Genomic DNA, 17,436 nt, shown 5'->3' with positions numbered 1-17,436 from the left:
TGTCTGGCAAATTTCGAATGGTAGCCTATAGCTACATGAAGTTATCACTAATGAAAAGTAACCATACATCTTAAAATTTAGTTTCTCGCAATCTCGGCAGTTTTTAATATCGTCATCTGTAATTGTTAGTGACAGATAATTTTTTTCTGTTACCGTAGACTAATTAGTATAAACTATGCCAACTGACATGGTAGAACAGTATTATGAGCGCTGACGAACCTTTCAACTGTATGGTTAAACTGATAACCACGCCGGGCAACCACATTTTAGCTTCACCTCTGAACCTAGACGACTCGGCCAAATTTATGTGGTCAATTATCATCAGCGAGTCGCTCATTAAAGGTAGCAAGTTACTGCCAACTCGGCTTGACTTTGTGTCGGATTGGTAGAGTCATCAAGTCAAGCTACCACGCCGAATGCCAAGCATGAGAATGAATACCGAGAGACGGTTGGGGTGTGACGTTAATTGAACAACCACCGAGCGTACGAAAAAAGATAAATTTTAAGACTTCATATGACATTAAGAGAGATAGCTTCACAGGGCATCATTCAAAGTGGGTCAAACGACAGATATTTGATCTGAGAGTTCGATCATTACTTCTACAGTGGCGACATGGCGAACTGGATTGTGAGAGTTCAGTGCCAAAATCGAGTGCTCGTGATGTGTTAATGGAGTGGTCACATATGGCTTATATAATATATACGGATAGTTTTCAATCGGATTCGAACCCACAACATACGGCATCAGTCGCCTAGCTGAGAGGCCAGAGACAGAACCAGTCGGCTAAATCTCCACTCCCAAAAAAGAGTGGTTCAATAGCCGGCTAAGTTGTTACATTTTTCTGACTGAGACCGCTCAACACGTTGTAGAGTTCGTGAAGCACTCACGCACGCATGCTCACTATCATACATCGCACATACACACTACATCGAAGCGAAGAAACGAATTTCATCGCTTTAACTGGGCGAACGATAACCTCGGGGACAATTCTGTCCACCAGCAGTGTTACCAACCCAGGATAGAAAATACGGATAGTTTTCAATCGGATTCGAACCCACAACATACGGCATCAGTCGCCTAGCTGAGAGGCCAGAGACAGAACCAGTCGGCTAAATCTCCACTCCCAAAAAGAGTGGTTCAATAGCCGGCTAAGTTGTTACATTTTTCTGACTGAGACCGCTCAACACGTTGTAGAGTTCGTGAAGCACTCACGCACGCATGCTCACTATCATACATCGCACATACACACTACATCGAAGCGAAGAAACGAATTTCATCGCTTTAACTGGGCGAACGATAACCTCGGGGACAATTCTGTCCACCAGCAGTGTTACCAACCCAGGATAGAAAATACGGATAGTTTTCAATCGGATTCGAACCCACAACATACGGCATCAGTCGCCTAGCTGTCTTTTACTGTATATACAGAGATATTTTATTTTGTGTCTGATGATACACTCACCACATACAAAGTAAATTTGAATATAGGGGCCGTATAATATGCTTGCCATCTCTTATCATATCTGTACCATGGGGTGTCTTCTTTAAGTTTCAGGACACAAGCAAAGATCGGTAAGAGTGCTATTAATATCTGTAAGATAAAAGTGACAATTAATATCTGATTTACATCTTTCCAGCGGAAGTGAAACTAACGGATATACATGTAAATGTAATCAAAGGCAAGATTTGAACTTGCTGTCACATATGATGCATTCCTTTAAACATACATACTTACGCGAACATGAAAATATTTTTCTTCATACTTCATACCGCCAGCCCATGTTTCATTCAGCAGTTGTACAAAAATATTCTTGCGAGGATTTTTCTCTGCAGTGAGGCAGCTTGATTTGACTAAGGAACTCTCCTTTCCCCATTCACGACGATAACGAATCAACATAGACTGTGTGTGTATTTGACGTTCGTCGAAACATACCCTTGTGGCGTGGAGAGCGATGGACTCGTAGAGGCTGAAACATGAATAATAGTATTGTCGCCACTGTTTAAAAGTGTTTCCACTGTATGTATTTAACTAAATATGCCAATCTTGCATTTCTGAACTATTGAAAATATGTTAATTTACTTTACTTCCACACTCACACATAAATAAATAAATAAATACTCGATAGTAGTGTCTGGTCAGAAGTTCTCACTCCTTTACTGAATATCCAAAGCTGTTACTACCAATTTTGTCATTTCATCACAATTAGTTAAAAATACCGCAATTATACGGTGTCGCTCAAATTTGATCAGAATGGGTATATACCAGTATGGGTTACCAATGGTCAACAATGAATGTTGTTTCTATCTGTTCAGTAGAGGAAAATTCTACGTTGATGTTATGGCAATGATTTCTGCACAGTACAACCAGAAAAACAACAAGAAATATTTAAACCAGAAAAACCAAGAATGACAAAAGTAATTAAGGTCTAACTTTAGGTACTGGAGGTCAACTTTAGCAACATGCATAGCAGAAACAAGCCCCTCTTAGTTTAGTATAAACGGTCTTCCCCCATCTACTGTCTATGGTTGCAGCTGGTCTGTTGATATGTAACAGTTCATAAACAATGACAGGAAATGAGTCAAGATCAGTGGAGTTTGCCTGTTTCTCACTGGTATGCATCCTGCACATTTGCAGGATTTCACTTTTTCTTATCTCATTTGCACATTTTTGACACTGATGTGTTCATTTGAACAAATTTACATCTCAACCCCTGCATCTACCTATACACCAAATACTGAGATGGTAGCTTTGGCGGTATGGGAGCCTTTGTGTGTGATGGACATACATCCGCACATACCCACAAATATACAGACATACAGACATGCAAATCAGATGCAAATGAACTGATTCAGCTTATACGATAACCTCACATTGGTACACCAAATGTGAGCTAAAAACCACAACGCCCTTTATACCAAATAGGAAAATTTGGTTGAGTATGTTATAGCAGAGTTTCGTTTACATTGAGTTGGTTTGGGGACAATTTAGTCCTAAATATCAAAAATCCGGTGTACAAATTATCAAATAGATGTGAAATAGAGGTTAACGTTGTATCCTTAGCTCTATTGTGACAAGTGTAGAAAATCAGCTATAGGCTATGTGATTCATAAATACAATTGACAAAAACAAAGATAGTGTAATATCATAGCAAACACTAGAATCATGTTTGTTGCCATTTGTATCAAAGATCTTGATCTCAGTGGGGTGTGTGTATAAAAAAGCAAGGGCTTGCATTGATACGAGTTGAATCTGTACGGAACCCCAGCCACAGCCAACATCCAATACTGTGAATTTCTTAGTGTGCCAGTGCGTGCTGGAACTCTTTTGAAAACGTAACAATTTCCATCTTCAAAACAAACCAAAAATGTAATCAATTAAATAAAGTGAACATCACTGCATGGAAGGCTAAAGTTAAAAGTGAAAGAGTTGCAAGTTGTAGGAATTGCATTATGGTTAATAAAACGACTATTAAGAAAGAGAGTAAAAGCATCTAGACTTCACAAATTACGTAATCTAAACATGTCATACAATTTAGGTCGTGATAGACCTTTCTGTGATTAAACAATCAACATTTAACCAATCAGTTGCCAATGGCTCCAAAAGTTTTTATGTGTCTGTCCGTGAATACATTTTGTTTTTGGCTACTCATAACTCAAAACGTTTTAAACTGAAGTCAACGCAGGTGGATTAAGTAATATATATTTCTTTCGCCAACACATCTCGACTTTGCAATACTTGCTGCAGTTCTTGGGACACTATCCATCATATACTCGCTCAATCAACTGTGGAAAAGTATTCAGTGGTGTAACATGAAGTCATAAAAAGAAAATGTCTAGCATATCCAGCCAAGAAAATACAATGAGAAATACTGTAAAAAATTGGCCGACCAGCGAGAGATAAAAAAATTGTTAAAAGGCTGAGGATAAAAACTGCAACAAGTTAAAACAAATACAGTAAAAAAATGACCGACCAGCGGGAAATAAAACACTTGCAAAGCGCAGAGAATAAAAATGCAGAGAATAAAAACGCAGACGTTTCGGGTGCAACCCTTCGTCAGTACTGACGTTTCGGGTGCAACCCTTCGTCAGTACTGACTACTGACGAAGGGTAGCAGCCGAAACGTCTGCGTTTTTATTCTCTGCGCTTTGCAAGTGTGTTATTTCCCGCTGGTCGGTCAGTATTTTACTGTATTTGGTTGGCCAATTTTTTACTGTATTAATTTTTACTTGCTGCATTTTTAGCCCTCTTTTGAGGTCGTTTGTAATTTCAATGAGAAATACCTACGGCAGGGGAATGAAAAATTACAAGTTTGCAATGCTTGAATTTTATGCCACGCCTTCTCAGTGTATCGCAACACAATGGAATGCAGACGTAGTCGCCAGACCCTTGACCCTTACCTCCTCGCTAAGACTATTAATATAAATGGCCTACTTTGCCTCGGTTACCGAATATGCTTTAGCGAAGCAATGGGGTTTGCAAAGCGTGACTTAGTTACGCTTCCGTGCCTGACAATAACATATATGTACTTGCTTAGGGTTCGCAACAGCAACGATCCTCGATACCATGTGTGTGTGTGCATTTATACTAACAATAAATTAATACTAAGCCCGTGACATATATTATTATGTAAGGATTTATCTTGACAGAATACATTTAATGGAAAAATGTAATTATACACTAAAATATTTATAGATGCACTGCTCCTGTGATATGTTTTGCGTTAAAATATAAGCAACAAATGGCCATGAATCTAATGGATCATTTCTATTGGATCTCAATAGCTACAAAATATCCGCCAAATGAGCGTCATTGTATGCTGATAGCCTGAGCATTTAATTGAATTAATTAGATTCGTTTACCCCTCCCCCTTAACGGTTTTAATCATGAAAGTGTGTAAAATGGCAGCATGATGGTCATATTGAATAATACCAACTTTGAAAAGTATTAGTGAAAGTACATCTTATCATTGGTTTCGGAAATTTAAACTTGTAACAAACTGATCATGGAAGGCACAGCTACACTGTGTATGTTGAGCTATACATAAGACCAATTATATGTGAAAGAAATGATCTACAATGATGTTTATCACAATTTGCAATGAATAACTTGATATTGATAAGTCTAATACACCAGTCAGTTCTAATCCTCACTGAATACTTTTGTTCATGTAACTTTATTAAATCCCTGCGTGCATAAGGACATGTTACAACAACAGGCGATGTATGAATGCTGGAGGTAAATTGAGATGTCGAAATAACTTACTGGGCAGTGTCTCCAAGTTCAGATGACAGAGCTGGGGAGTCGTGTACTATTCTAGCGGCAAGTTGGTTAAGAAGTCCGTAACCCGTCAAGCAAGCACCTTTCAAACAAAATAAAACGACAAATCTCTGTCAGAGAGAATATTCTATAACGAATAGAGCTGGTGAAGTGGAATTATTTATCCATTATTTTGTATTTGATACCCATTCAGGGAAATATCAAGGAAAAATAAAGGAATCAATTCTCTATCTTACCGATGATAGCAGCTATTTCAGTGGATTTCCAACCTGTTTTCAATATTTTCAGTGCTATAACTTGTCGATTGCTGATCAATGCCCAAAGAAAAAGGTCTCGTGCAGGGTAGAAATCTTTCAAGTCAGGAATAAATTTCCTCAGTAACAGGGTACCTGTAATTGAAGGAAATACATCGTGCAATCTGCTATTATCATATTGATACAAAATAAAAAAACACTGTTGTTGCTGCTATCTGACCTGCCCTGTTTGACATCCTGATCCTGTAACACACAATCTATGACCATCACAATCTATGACACAATCTATGACCATCACATGTTTTCAACCGCAATGGCGTACTACCATTCCACGAGATATTGAACGGAGACCAAATGTGCTTTGCCAGTACAGAAGCATACCATTGTCACATTACTCTGAGTAACAAATACACAGGCATGTAATATTCATTGTGTTTTCAATCAGGTTCGAACTCACAACGCACGTCACCCAGTCACATGGATGGTAACAGACAATGGAAATAAGCGTGGCGCTAAAGATGATTAACACTGTACTAGGATAGATTGTGTGTTTTGTTTTGAACTGCTGTTAACCTGGGGCACGCCTGTCCGAATTGTAAAACAACAACCAATTTTTTGCAACACAACGAGCAAGAAATCGTAATATATGTTCTATATTGTTAAACTGACAGCAAAAAGAAATGTATTTATTTTAGCTTTTGATCATAAACACATTATTAATCAAACGTTCGAGGAGAGAAGACTTTTAGTCGTTGAAAGCTACATCACTTTCACTAAAAAAGGGTTGTCTATATGAAAATAAATTTCATCAATTTGAGTATTGTCTCGTCTTCAAACTATCCGTGATATATTCGTTCTCAATCTGAACCTTGTCTGATCTGTCAGTTGTATATAATAAATTATATCATGAAACCGCATATTGATGGCACAAATGCAGCGATATGATTGGTCGAGACGCGAAAACAACCTTGGTAAATTCGCGATATACCACGGCTAGCACACGCGCGAGCTCTCGGTAAAAGCAGAACTCCTTTTTTGACGTTCCATGCCAGAATTTTAATATAATGTTACGATATAATAGCAATAAATCACACCCAGCGACGGCATACCACTCGATTTTGACCAGCTCACTTCATATATTAACTCTCTATCGCTCGTGTATCGTGGTCAAAATCTCGTGGTATAGCCTACCGTCCCCGGGTGTGCTTTATTGCTTAAGCAAGTGATACCAAAATAACTCTCAACACTTGCACATTTCTACATTAAAGGGACAAAGTCGGCCATTTTTCATGAATTTTGTTTGATACGAGATACTACTTAATATATTGCTTGACATGTTGAAAGATACTGAATGAATGGGTGACGATGCATATATTCAACCCCGATTTTAGACACGATACATGAAACCATCGCGAAATGTAATGGTCATGACCAATAAATTCATTTTCGCGATCGTTTCATTTAATTTGTCTAAAACCTGGGTCGAATATATGCATCGTCACCCATTCATTCAGTATCTTTCAACATGTCAAGCAATATAAGTAGTATCTCGTATCAAACAAATTTCATGAAATATGGCCGACTTTGCTCCTTGAAGTAGTTTTCAGCCCTGTGCATTGTTGAAGGCCTTGCCTACTTTAGACTACTTCATCTATTTTCAACGAAGACTTCAAACAAATGCAAAATTAATAGACTCTTTACCTATATTCATCTTGGATTCATGCCTTTTCCAAGATTTATACACGTTTCCAAGATGTTTTCGCTTCGGATACTGCATAGGTAGTAATTTACAGATAAATTTCCCGATCCATTGCAGAATTGGACTTTCGACATGTTGTTTAGTTCCATTCGACCTGTTATTTCCATCTTCCTGTTCCCAGTAGCACAGCATGTAGTGAGAATGGAAGAAGACATCTTGAGATGAGTTTAGACTTGGTTCAAGTCGGTGACTTTCTAAAAAACTAAAATCATTTGTACTAATTTCTCTTGTGTCTCTCCTATTTCAGTCAAACCCTGTTTGGAATTTGGCAGGCCAGGTCTTCCTAGCCTACTTTGAGTCTGCGCAGTAGTGAGTTCGTTTCCGCCGGATTCGTGTGATTATAGCGTTCACCCCACTCATCGCGTTCACCCCACTCACGCATTTCACATGAAAACAGAACGCAAATCATCGTGTTCACCCACTCAAACATTCACAAATCACAGACTTGAACCAAGTCTAAGATGAGTATGGTAATGACTGTTTAAATTGACCGTGTAAGATCCATTTACTTTCATAAGCTTAGTGTCATCACTTTCTTATGAATTAACATGCGTAGGTTGTTAGATGTAAACTCTATTAACAGTCACAGACGTCTGTAAAATATTATCAGCTTGCTTGACTCACCATTTCAATATGTATCTTCAAATATTCCAGCCACGGTGGACAGTCCTGACTTAATACCTGCAATAAAGCAAAAATGTAATATAATCGTGTCTTAAAATTAGCAGATTAGAACAACGCACTTGGCTTCTTATCACAACAAAAGTGAAGGTCGAGTGGCTGTTCATTAACGTAAACCTACGGCAGACAGAACAAATTGACAGCTGAAGCGAAGCAAATAAGATCACCTTACTTGTGAGCTATAAAAGTATCTGAACATTCAAATACAGCCTGTCGACGTGTGTATTATTGTGATTCCGACTGTGTAAATAGTACAGTAGAAAAATGCGACAGTGATCGGCAAATTTTTGCAACTTGCATACTACTTAAACGTGAACTTCATTAAACGATTAAATTGAAGCTAAATTGTACGGGGCAACTGTTTTGAATAGGTTGCTAAACAGCGCTAATTTGAAGTTATTAATATGGATATTGCATTCAACCGAGTTTACTTATACGTATATGCACATATGTTATAGTATGTCGTATTTGTGCCGTCTATCTTCGAGAACATTGTTAAGGAAAGTAGAAACAACATGCGTCTTGAGCAAGGTGTATGAACAACAAGACTGTAAAATTGCAATAGTTAATTGTTTCACATAACAAAATGAGAAAAGAAAGTGAAATATGTGCTTCTTGTAAATTGTTTCCAAAACACATGAGGACAGTTGGCTAAACTTTTCCGCATTGTTTTCTGACGGAATACAGAAAACATATACTTTTGACATCGATGTGTGTATGAATTGTGGTGGAGGTAGATCGGGTTGCCTGAAAGGAATGGCCTTTTTTCTTTTTTAATATGTCCCGACACAGCCGCCCTTCGATATCGATAATTTTTTTTAATAAATTTGATTTTCCACAAAAAGCACACTTACATAGCAATATAATTTTCCAAGGTGTGCTTTGAAGTCCTCAAGGGTAATTTCTTCCCAATCAAAATTACATAGTATACCACCAATATCATCCACATTGTTTTCCCGCAGAGCTTTGCAACATTTCTAAAATAAAGCAGAAACATATTTAGCAAAGGGGCCAATTTAGTTTTACAAATTTAATACGTCATATATACAACTGTAATTTTACGACCATTACCCTTTTGCGTACAGATATTTTTTTTCGGAATTTTGAAAACTTTCATGTTTAAATTTAACATAAATACTAATGAAAAAAGTTTCATTTTCAAAATTTGACAGAGAGAAAGCAGCACGCTTTATCAGGCTTCTTAAAAACAAAATCGAAAAAACATATGAAGAAATAGTAACGCTTATATACGTGTACTTAGAACAGAAGTTTGCATATTACGGCTATTTCAAGCAATTTGTTTTTATGTGTGACTTTTTTCTGGATTTTAATAAAAGAAGACGAATCCGTTATGTGAACTTTATGAGTTTCCAAAGTTATTCTTGGCGGGGAATAGACAATAGTCGCTGTTGATCAGAAAAAAACTAAATACTAGTGATACTAGTAATAAATAAAAAAGAACAATAAAACAAGTGACATTACCTTCAGTTGTTGAACGTCATTTACACTTGTTGACACATTGATTTCGGACATCTAGAAATTGAAAATCAGGAAAGAGCCATCATGCATCGAACAATTTGCGTTACACTGGAAGTATTGAATGGCTTTTTTATAATGAAATCCACATGTACACGTATGTCTTGCTATGAGAAGTGAAAGCATATATACCACGAAGTTCTTTGAAACTCGTGGAATATATATGATCGACTAGCGAACTAAACCTCCACATATCAAATGAAAATACTTTTTTCAGTTGGTGTACTTGACATTTCAAAACAGTAAAAATTTCGAGAACATCGAGATTAACAGTTTAAATATAGACTGGGATTTAAACCTGCACAGATACTAAAAGCCTTAATATTTAAACATCTTAGAAATTGGAAATTATACACATGCAGATAAGTGTTTCCTCGACGAGACATAGGTATACAAATCGTTACTCAACTTAATATTTAATAATAATATTTATTTCTTACACGCACTACACATACGTCTCAGTGCGATTTACATATTATAAAAAAGAAACAAACAAATACTAAAACCAGCAACAGCAATAGAAGAAAAGGAAAACAAACAATGTCAAAATCTATCAACACCTGTACCATTCTCTTTCAATAAACAAAAGACGGTGATAAAAATGTAAAAAATTAATTGATAAAAATAAAATAAAACAAAAGACTGTGATAAAAAATCATTACGAAAGCAGCAGAATAAATTGAAAATCCCAGTTAAAAAATCCCAGTTAAAAAGTCCCAGTTAAAAAAACCATACAGAAGATGATGATCCTAAAAACTCAATCACAAATAGCACTGATTAAACAGATGAGTTTTTAAAAGACGTTTAAAACAGTCCACAGATCTGGCGTTGCGAATCACTGGCGGCAGCAAATTCCACAGAGCAGGTGCACAAACTGAGAATGCTCTCTGCCCATATGTCTTATTAAAGTTTCCATGAGGTGGCACCAACCGCAAAGAGTCAGCTGATCTGAGATCTCTCACTGGGGTGTAAATTTCAAGCAAATCGATTAAATACAGTGGTGCGAAGCGATGAATGGTTTTATAGGTGATTAAAAATTTTGAATTTGATGCGAGCACCAACTGGCAGCCAATGAAGATCAATGAGAACAGGTGTGATGTGATCGAATTTCCGAGTCCGGAGACGAGACGAGCCGCAGCATTTTGAAGTGATTGTAGGCGATCCAGCTGAGTCTTATTAACACCATACAGGAGACTATTACAATAATCAAGCTGAGACGTAATGAATGCATGAACCATCTTTTCCGTTGTAGGTTTGTCCAATAATGGCGGATCTTGCCAATTCTAGATAGTGCGAGAAACCTTTCCTGCAGACATGGCTAATATGATCAGAAGCAGAACCGTCGTTGTTGAGTTTAACACCAAGATTGCGAACTGAAGTGGACGGGGCAATATCAAACTCGCCTATCCTAAGGCTTGAAATTTTCACCGCATCTGATCTCAGGCGTGACGAAAACTGAATCACCTCTGTCTTATTGTCGTTGAGAATCAACATATTGGATCTCATCCACCTGCGAATTTCATCTACGCATATCTCAAGAGAAACTTGCACTTCATCAGGTCTCTTGCACACAACATAAATCTGCGAGTCATCCGCATACAACATATAGTTGAAGTCATGCTTGACAATGATGTCTTCAAGTGGCGCTGTATACAGTGTAAAGAGAATTGGTCCCAAAACAGAACCTTCGTGGACGCCATATGTCATATTTGTGCTGGGTGATGTAAATAAATCTATCTTTACACGCTGATTACGATCGTTGAGATAGGATTAGAACCATGATAGAGCTTTACCAGTGATGCCAAAACGGAATTGAAGTCTGTGAAGGAGTACATTATGGTCAACCGTATCGAGGCAGCAGACAAGTCCAACATGATAAGGAGAACATCTTTCTTTTCGTTGAGAGCGAGCATGATGTCATTATGCACACGCAGAAGGGCAGTCTCTGTGCTGTGGTGAGCGCGATACGCACTTTGGAACTTGGTTAGCAGTGAATGGTTTGCCAGGTGAATGTTCAATTGTGAAGCAACAACCCGTTCAAGTGATTTTGATAGAAATGGCAGATTTGACACAGGACGGTAGTTCCTTAGACTGTTTGGATGAAGGTCTGGGTTTTTCAGCAATGGTCGAATGATCGCAGATTTAAAATGACTGGGAACGACACCAGATAATAGTGATGCATTAAAGAGATGCGTAATGAACGGTGCAAGAACAGAGGCGAATTTCTTGATATAGTTTGTCGGGAGGATATCCAGATCACATGATTTTGGAGCTGCCCGCTCAATAAGAGTACGGACCTGATGCACGGACACCTCATTGAAATTTGGTAAATTATGAGATGGTAAGGTGTTGCCGGTGTCGGTACTGTAACTAATGAGGCCTTCACGAAGTTTGGCAACTTTTGGAGTTGAAATAGCTCAGGAATCTAGATGGTAGTTCCTTCAATGGAATCTCACTGGGTAGAGCTTTAGCGTTGATAGCTTTCGTATCAGATAATTCAGAGACGATCTTAAACAACTTCTTGTCATCTGTTTCTTGGATGCGAGCGCGGTGGTAGTCGGCCTTTAATTCGTCACTTAATTTTATCCCAGCAATTTTCTTTGTCAGTTCGCTATGTACTTGCAGAAAAAGTTTTTATTTGCAGAATAGCAACACTTTGAACACGTTATATATCAAGAAACATAAACTGTCGTCTTTCATTACGTCAAACTAAGTCTTTGTGCTGATTTTATAAGCATTAAACTGGGATCTATCTATTTAATGGTAACTTGACAATACAAAGAATTAATCATATACATAAACACACACACATACATACATAAACACACACACATACATACATACATGAATACATACATGCATGCATGCATGCATACCTACCTACCTACCTACCTACCTACCTACCTACCTACCTACCTACCTACCTACCTACCTACCTACTACCTACATACATACATACTACATACATACATACATACATACATACATACATACATACATACATACATACATACATACATACATACATACATACATACATACATACATACATACATACATACATACATACATACATACATACATACATACATACATACATACATACATGCATACACATACGAAAGTGTATTGTGTCTCCAACCTACCAAAATTTCGCCTTCTTCACCCCGGTTGACATCCATCGTTTTCTCAGTGTTGTATTCAAATTAGTTAAGTTTAATTTATTGATCTTGCATTCCTGTAAGGATAATTTATCTTGAATGGTCAGTTGAAACCTAAGAAAGATTCGGAAACGTGACATTTACCGTTGTTTATTTCCTTTTGCAGTCAGATCGCACGGCCTTCATTTGCACGTTCGTGTATGCAGCAACTGTTTATTTTCAAACGGACGGCTATAGGGCAGTTTTCATGAGCATTTTCAACTTGATTTGTACAGCATCAAAAGCTGTCCTGCCAGGTGAATGAGTTGCAGAAGAGGCCCCATTTCTTCATTGTATACATACAATAAAGTAGTGTGTAGAATAGTTTTTGACGTGTTTGTGGCCATATGTCATTGCCAGCAATATGCAACTAAGCATGTAAGTACAGAGTGTTGAAAATAGTGACCGATTAATATGTGACTGCAAACTTCTACTCTTAAGTAACATTCCTGCTACACTGCTCATCGACGAAGCAGTCGCTATGACAACGTTTTTTTCCTGTACTCCTCTAACTAATCGGACTAAGATTATCATAGCATACGATTTAATGCTACCTTATACGACCTTAATGGGGTGGTGCCTCTAGTACGTTACGCTGACAAGGTTACGACTATATTTGAGTTTGTAACTAATAAATAACGACGAACCAAACCTCTTGTCTACTATACCATCGTTTCTTTTGTTTGTTTTAAAGAAACATGTGCTCTTTTCATTATTATAACTTTGATGAAAAAAACATCAAATAAAAATAAGTTTCAAATGACACCGTTAAAGTGATATTTGTTTGTAAAATCAATAATTATCAGCCCTTTTTTGTACACTGTCAGTAATATGGAGGTCCTGCACACACAAGATATGCAATTTCACCGACAATGCGCCCTGGCATTGTGTCCTCGTCAGAAAAAAAATAAATTTAAGTGTTGGTCGATAAAGATATTTTGTGCATTATAAATATATTCAATAGTCTTAGAGACTTTATTGTTGTTATGGAGACAATGTACCGTATTTCTGACTGTATATGGCATTGGAGACAATACTGAAATCATAAACTTTTCATTTTCGTCAAGTAATATACCATATATGCTTTAGCTTAAGGTGTATACATTGCACAGCTCCTTGGATACGGTAGACCTTGTAAAACTTTTAACGACTTTTGAGTAAAGTACAAAAGCTGGTGAGGCGATAATTCTCGGAAAGTATATTAGTTACTATAAGATCTTCGTAGATATGGAAAATGTTGTATCGAAGTAATACTCTTTTTCTAAAATGATGAGTGACTGAAATCATGGCCTTGACTAACAACAATAACTTGAATAATTTAAGTCCGCCGCACACGAGAAAAAATAGCTGAGCAAAATTTCATTCGAGGCTGTTTGCTCAGTTAGTTTACTCTCGTTTGCGGGTGATTTTTCGTGAGTTTTTTCTTCCTCTCGAGCCGTTGAGCAAAATATACAACATGTTTGATATTTTTGCTTCGCGAGGCAAATTCCTTACCGTGTGCGCCGAAGAAAGTGATTTTCCTCAAGTCGCGCGTGCGGAGGTCACAGTCATGACAGTGCAAAATGATCGCCTGCAGCCTGGCCCGAAGCATTGAAAACAGTCCCTTGTGGTTCGATAAACGGCGAATGCTGTTAAAATACACGGCAGACAAGATAGATTGGCCTAGCTGCCTAATGCGTACAGCGGTCTTCGCTGTGTATCAACCGACTGTGTTTTCAGTGCTGCGGGCGGTCATTTTGTACTATGATGTGATCTCCACATATACGCGCTCAGTCAAAAAGACGAGAGGAAAATCCCTTTCTCCGGCGCACACGGTGAGGAATTTGCCTCGCCAGGCAAAAAATATATATACAAAAGTTGAATATTTTGCTCAACGGCTCGAGAGGGAAAAACTCATGAAAAGTCGCCCGCACACGAGAGTAAACTAGCTGAGCAAACAGTCTCGAATGAAATTTTGCTCAGCTAATTTCTCTCGTGTGCGGCAGGCCTAACCGGGTTACATAAACTTTGTCACTTTCGGCCAATCTGGACGACTGTACTTTGCTAATAGGATATGTTTGCCTATTCCGGACGCCAGGTACCACCCCTAAACAGTGGTTCCAGACGAAATTATTTTGAACATTTTCTATTTGTTCCTTCGACCTGTTGAATTGTTTATGTGCACTGAACTATAATGATTATTGGTCCTTTTTCGATGCTTTATTACATCAAGAAATGTTTCACTTTTGAATAGAAATGGACATTGTAAAATTAGGGAAGAATTGGGTCACAAACAGCATGGGAGGACGTTAACCTAAATATTAGCATAGGGAATAAAAGTTTGGTTGGATTGATAATTGAAACCTCATCCTTTTGTCCAGAAGTTGTCATTTCCAACTTATGGCATGAATATTATCAATATCAATTTGATCTTGCTGACTCATTTCCCCAATAAATAACGACATAATGAACGAGGATCAATACTATTTTGCATATTGTATAATTCAACGGTGGCTTGAGACGAAAACATCTGCTTTATTAGTAACGCTTTTGTTCAGATTGGTCCAATTAAAAACAGTTCATACCTGGCTATATCTATACACGTGGACAAGTCTCACTTTCATTTGGGTCGAGATCTCGTGAAGGATGGACGTGATGCACTTCTCTGACATTTTGAGAGGCGAATATGACGGTAACGTTGAGCAATATTTTACAGGTTTGACCTTCTCCAGTTTGACAGTGTCTCCAAAACTTAAGACTTACAGGAAGATTTCAAACCAACAAAAACTCAAACCTATCAGATTTTGCCGAAACAGTTCGTGAAGAGATATTGAATGAAATTGAACGTTACGTGTATATAGAAATACTAGAAAATCTACAAATTGGGGCGTCACTATATGGGATTCGTAGGGTTGCCACAGATATCAACGTACATTACTAATATGGGCATAAAAAGTCATGAAATATTTGTACTCGTTATACAATCTCTTACTGCAAATATCGAACTGAGTGAGTTACGTTTTGGGTGTGTTGTTTTGTCCACGTGGACGCTCAAGTTTAGTAAAGACGATATATTAAGGAGTCTACAAACGATGGCATTTGTATTTGTGTAGAGCGTGATTCAAAACATTCACCATGACATTTTCACAGTTGTAGTCAATTAAGATCAGCAGCTTCGTCCAAGAAAACTGTGTCCTAAAATTACACCTGCTCTCCAGTTTATGAAGATGGAATTTAAGGTTGTTATACGTCTCGTCAAAACAGGATGCTGATGACCGAGAGCAAAGATTTTTATGATACTTCCTTCCAGACCCCTAATTTTTTCTAATCAAGTACCTTTCAAGTCGGTGAGGAAGCCATTCTTAAATATCTGAGATGTCTCCGATGAACATGTACATTTTCTGACACTTCGGTAGTTTCAAATTCTTAAAAAGTTCTTTTGACAAACCATAACATTTGAAAGCCATAGAAACAATATGGTTAATTTAAGTTCTGCAGATGTTCACGTGTCAAAATTGTTTATGGCTACGCGCTTGACAAATGTTTAGGGGAAAAGTGATAACAGTTCGTTTTATTGAAAATAAGATCGAGAAAGAGTTGTTAAAACCAAGTGATAATTTCCATTTCCCTGGCCAATTTACAACTCAGATGATGCCATGTCAATACAGTCAGATTAATCACGACCATTTATGACTTGCAATCAGCATACAACGAGAGAAGTGAGTAGTTGAGATATTCTGATAACTTTTCGATATAAGGTACAAAAAATAGAGGTTTCAAGATAGACCTTTGAGGTACACCCGATGTGACAAGATCCAATGATGACTTTAACACTGGGTTCGGAAATCAAATCTATTCACACAAAATGTGTAACTGAGAAAATAGATTCGCATTGCTTCTGCATAAGGAAAATAATTCCATGCATGATTGACAACAGAAACGAATTGCTGTTACAGTAGAGGAAAAACAATTGCTACCATACCAACTTCCTCTATTCCTCGGGAAATCAAAAAGAAGCCTCTAATTCCAAAAGTTTGGTTTTGCAGGTGTTGTTTCAGCAAACCCTATGACCGAAAAATAATATTGTGGAACCCTTGCGCACATGCACCTCACGTGAGGCCTTGGTAAAGAAGGGATTATTAAATTCAACTTTGCTGACGACCAAACTGGACCTCTGAAGAAAACCAACAGAAACGATAGCAAGTTACTAACTATTACGTTCATCAATATCTTGTTCTAAACATGATCAATTTATAACCACTGACCTTTGACCTGCTACTGTGCATTGGCGTGTGCCCATATTGGACTACAGGACCAGAGCCATTCTGAGTGGAGCAGAATTTCGTTACTATTCCCAATATATATTTTAAAAACTTATTTTTAAAATATTTGTACTCTCAGTACTGGTATGAAAACAGACTGGTCGAGAAAGAAAAGGCTCGCTGTATAATATTGCTGTTGAAGCACAGATAGTGCTGGTGTAAACAACAGATATTTGATGTCTTGCTAGCTTCTCCTCTTACTTCCCATTCAAAAGAATGATGGATTGCATTTTGTGCGTCCTGCAAGAATCAATGCACTATTAGCTCTTACTTTATGTTTCTATTTTGTTGTATGTATGCACTGAAAATATACACACTGCAATTGGCCCAAGAGTAGTATGTACGAGCTTCTTTCGTACGTGGTGGCTGTTATTGAGCCGGCCTTGATTTTCACTGGCGAACAAACTGAAAGATCCGTTGCTGCAG

The 17,436-nt window shown here is 37.7% G+C and overlaps 1 protein-coding gene across 3 annotated transcripts in view; it reads right to left on the bottom strand.

Moving 5' to 3' along the window:
- LOC139139802 (transient receptor potential cation channel subfamily M member-like 2) overlaps nt 1–17,436 on the bottom strand; it is a 31,509-nt gene that overhangs the window by 13,482 nt on the left and 591 nt on the right. For 2 of the 3 annotated variants that reach the window (XM_070708732.1, XM_070708735.1), the window contains exons 2-10: nt 12,656–12,747; nt 9,456–9,506; nt 8,828–8,950; nt 7,917–7,973; nt 7,235–7,403; nt 5,516–5,668; nt 5,265–5,361; nt 1,737–1,968; nt 1,464–1,592 (exon numbers count right to left, since the gene is read on the bottom strand). In XM_070708732.1, coding sequence (XP_070564833.1) covers nt 1,464–1,592; nt 1,737–1,968; nt 5,265–5,361; nt 5,516–5,668; nt 7,235–7,403; nt 7,917–7,973; nt 8,828–8,950; nt 9,456–9,506; nt 12,656–12,691 — 1,047 coding nt within the window. In that variant the 5' untranslated portion in view covers nt 12,692–12,747. Of the gene's footprint in view, nt 1–1,463; nt 1,593–1,736; nt 1,969–5,264; nt 5,362–5,515; nt 5,669–7,234; nt 7,404–7,916; nt 7,974–8,827; nt 8,951–9,455; nt 9,507–12,655; nt 12,785–17,436 lie in introns of all 3 variants that reach the window. The other variant, XM_070708734.1, reaches the window with a different exon arrangement.

Source organism: Ptychodera flava, chromosome 9, assembly GCF_041260155.1.
Source record: "Ptychodera flava strain L36383 chromosome 9, AS_Pfla_20210202, whole genome shotgun sequence".
In the NCBI taxonomy this organism is placed as follows: domain Eukaryota; kingdom Metazoa; phylum Hemichordata; class Enteropneusta; family Ptychoderidae; genus Ptychodera; species Ptychodera flava.
Note: the sequence above shows the minus strand (reverse complement) of the source record. Positions and strands in the feature narration are given on the sequence as shown.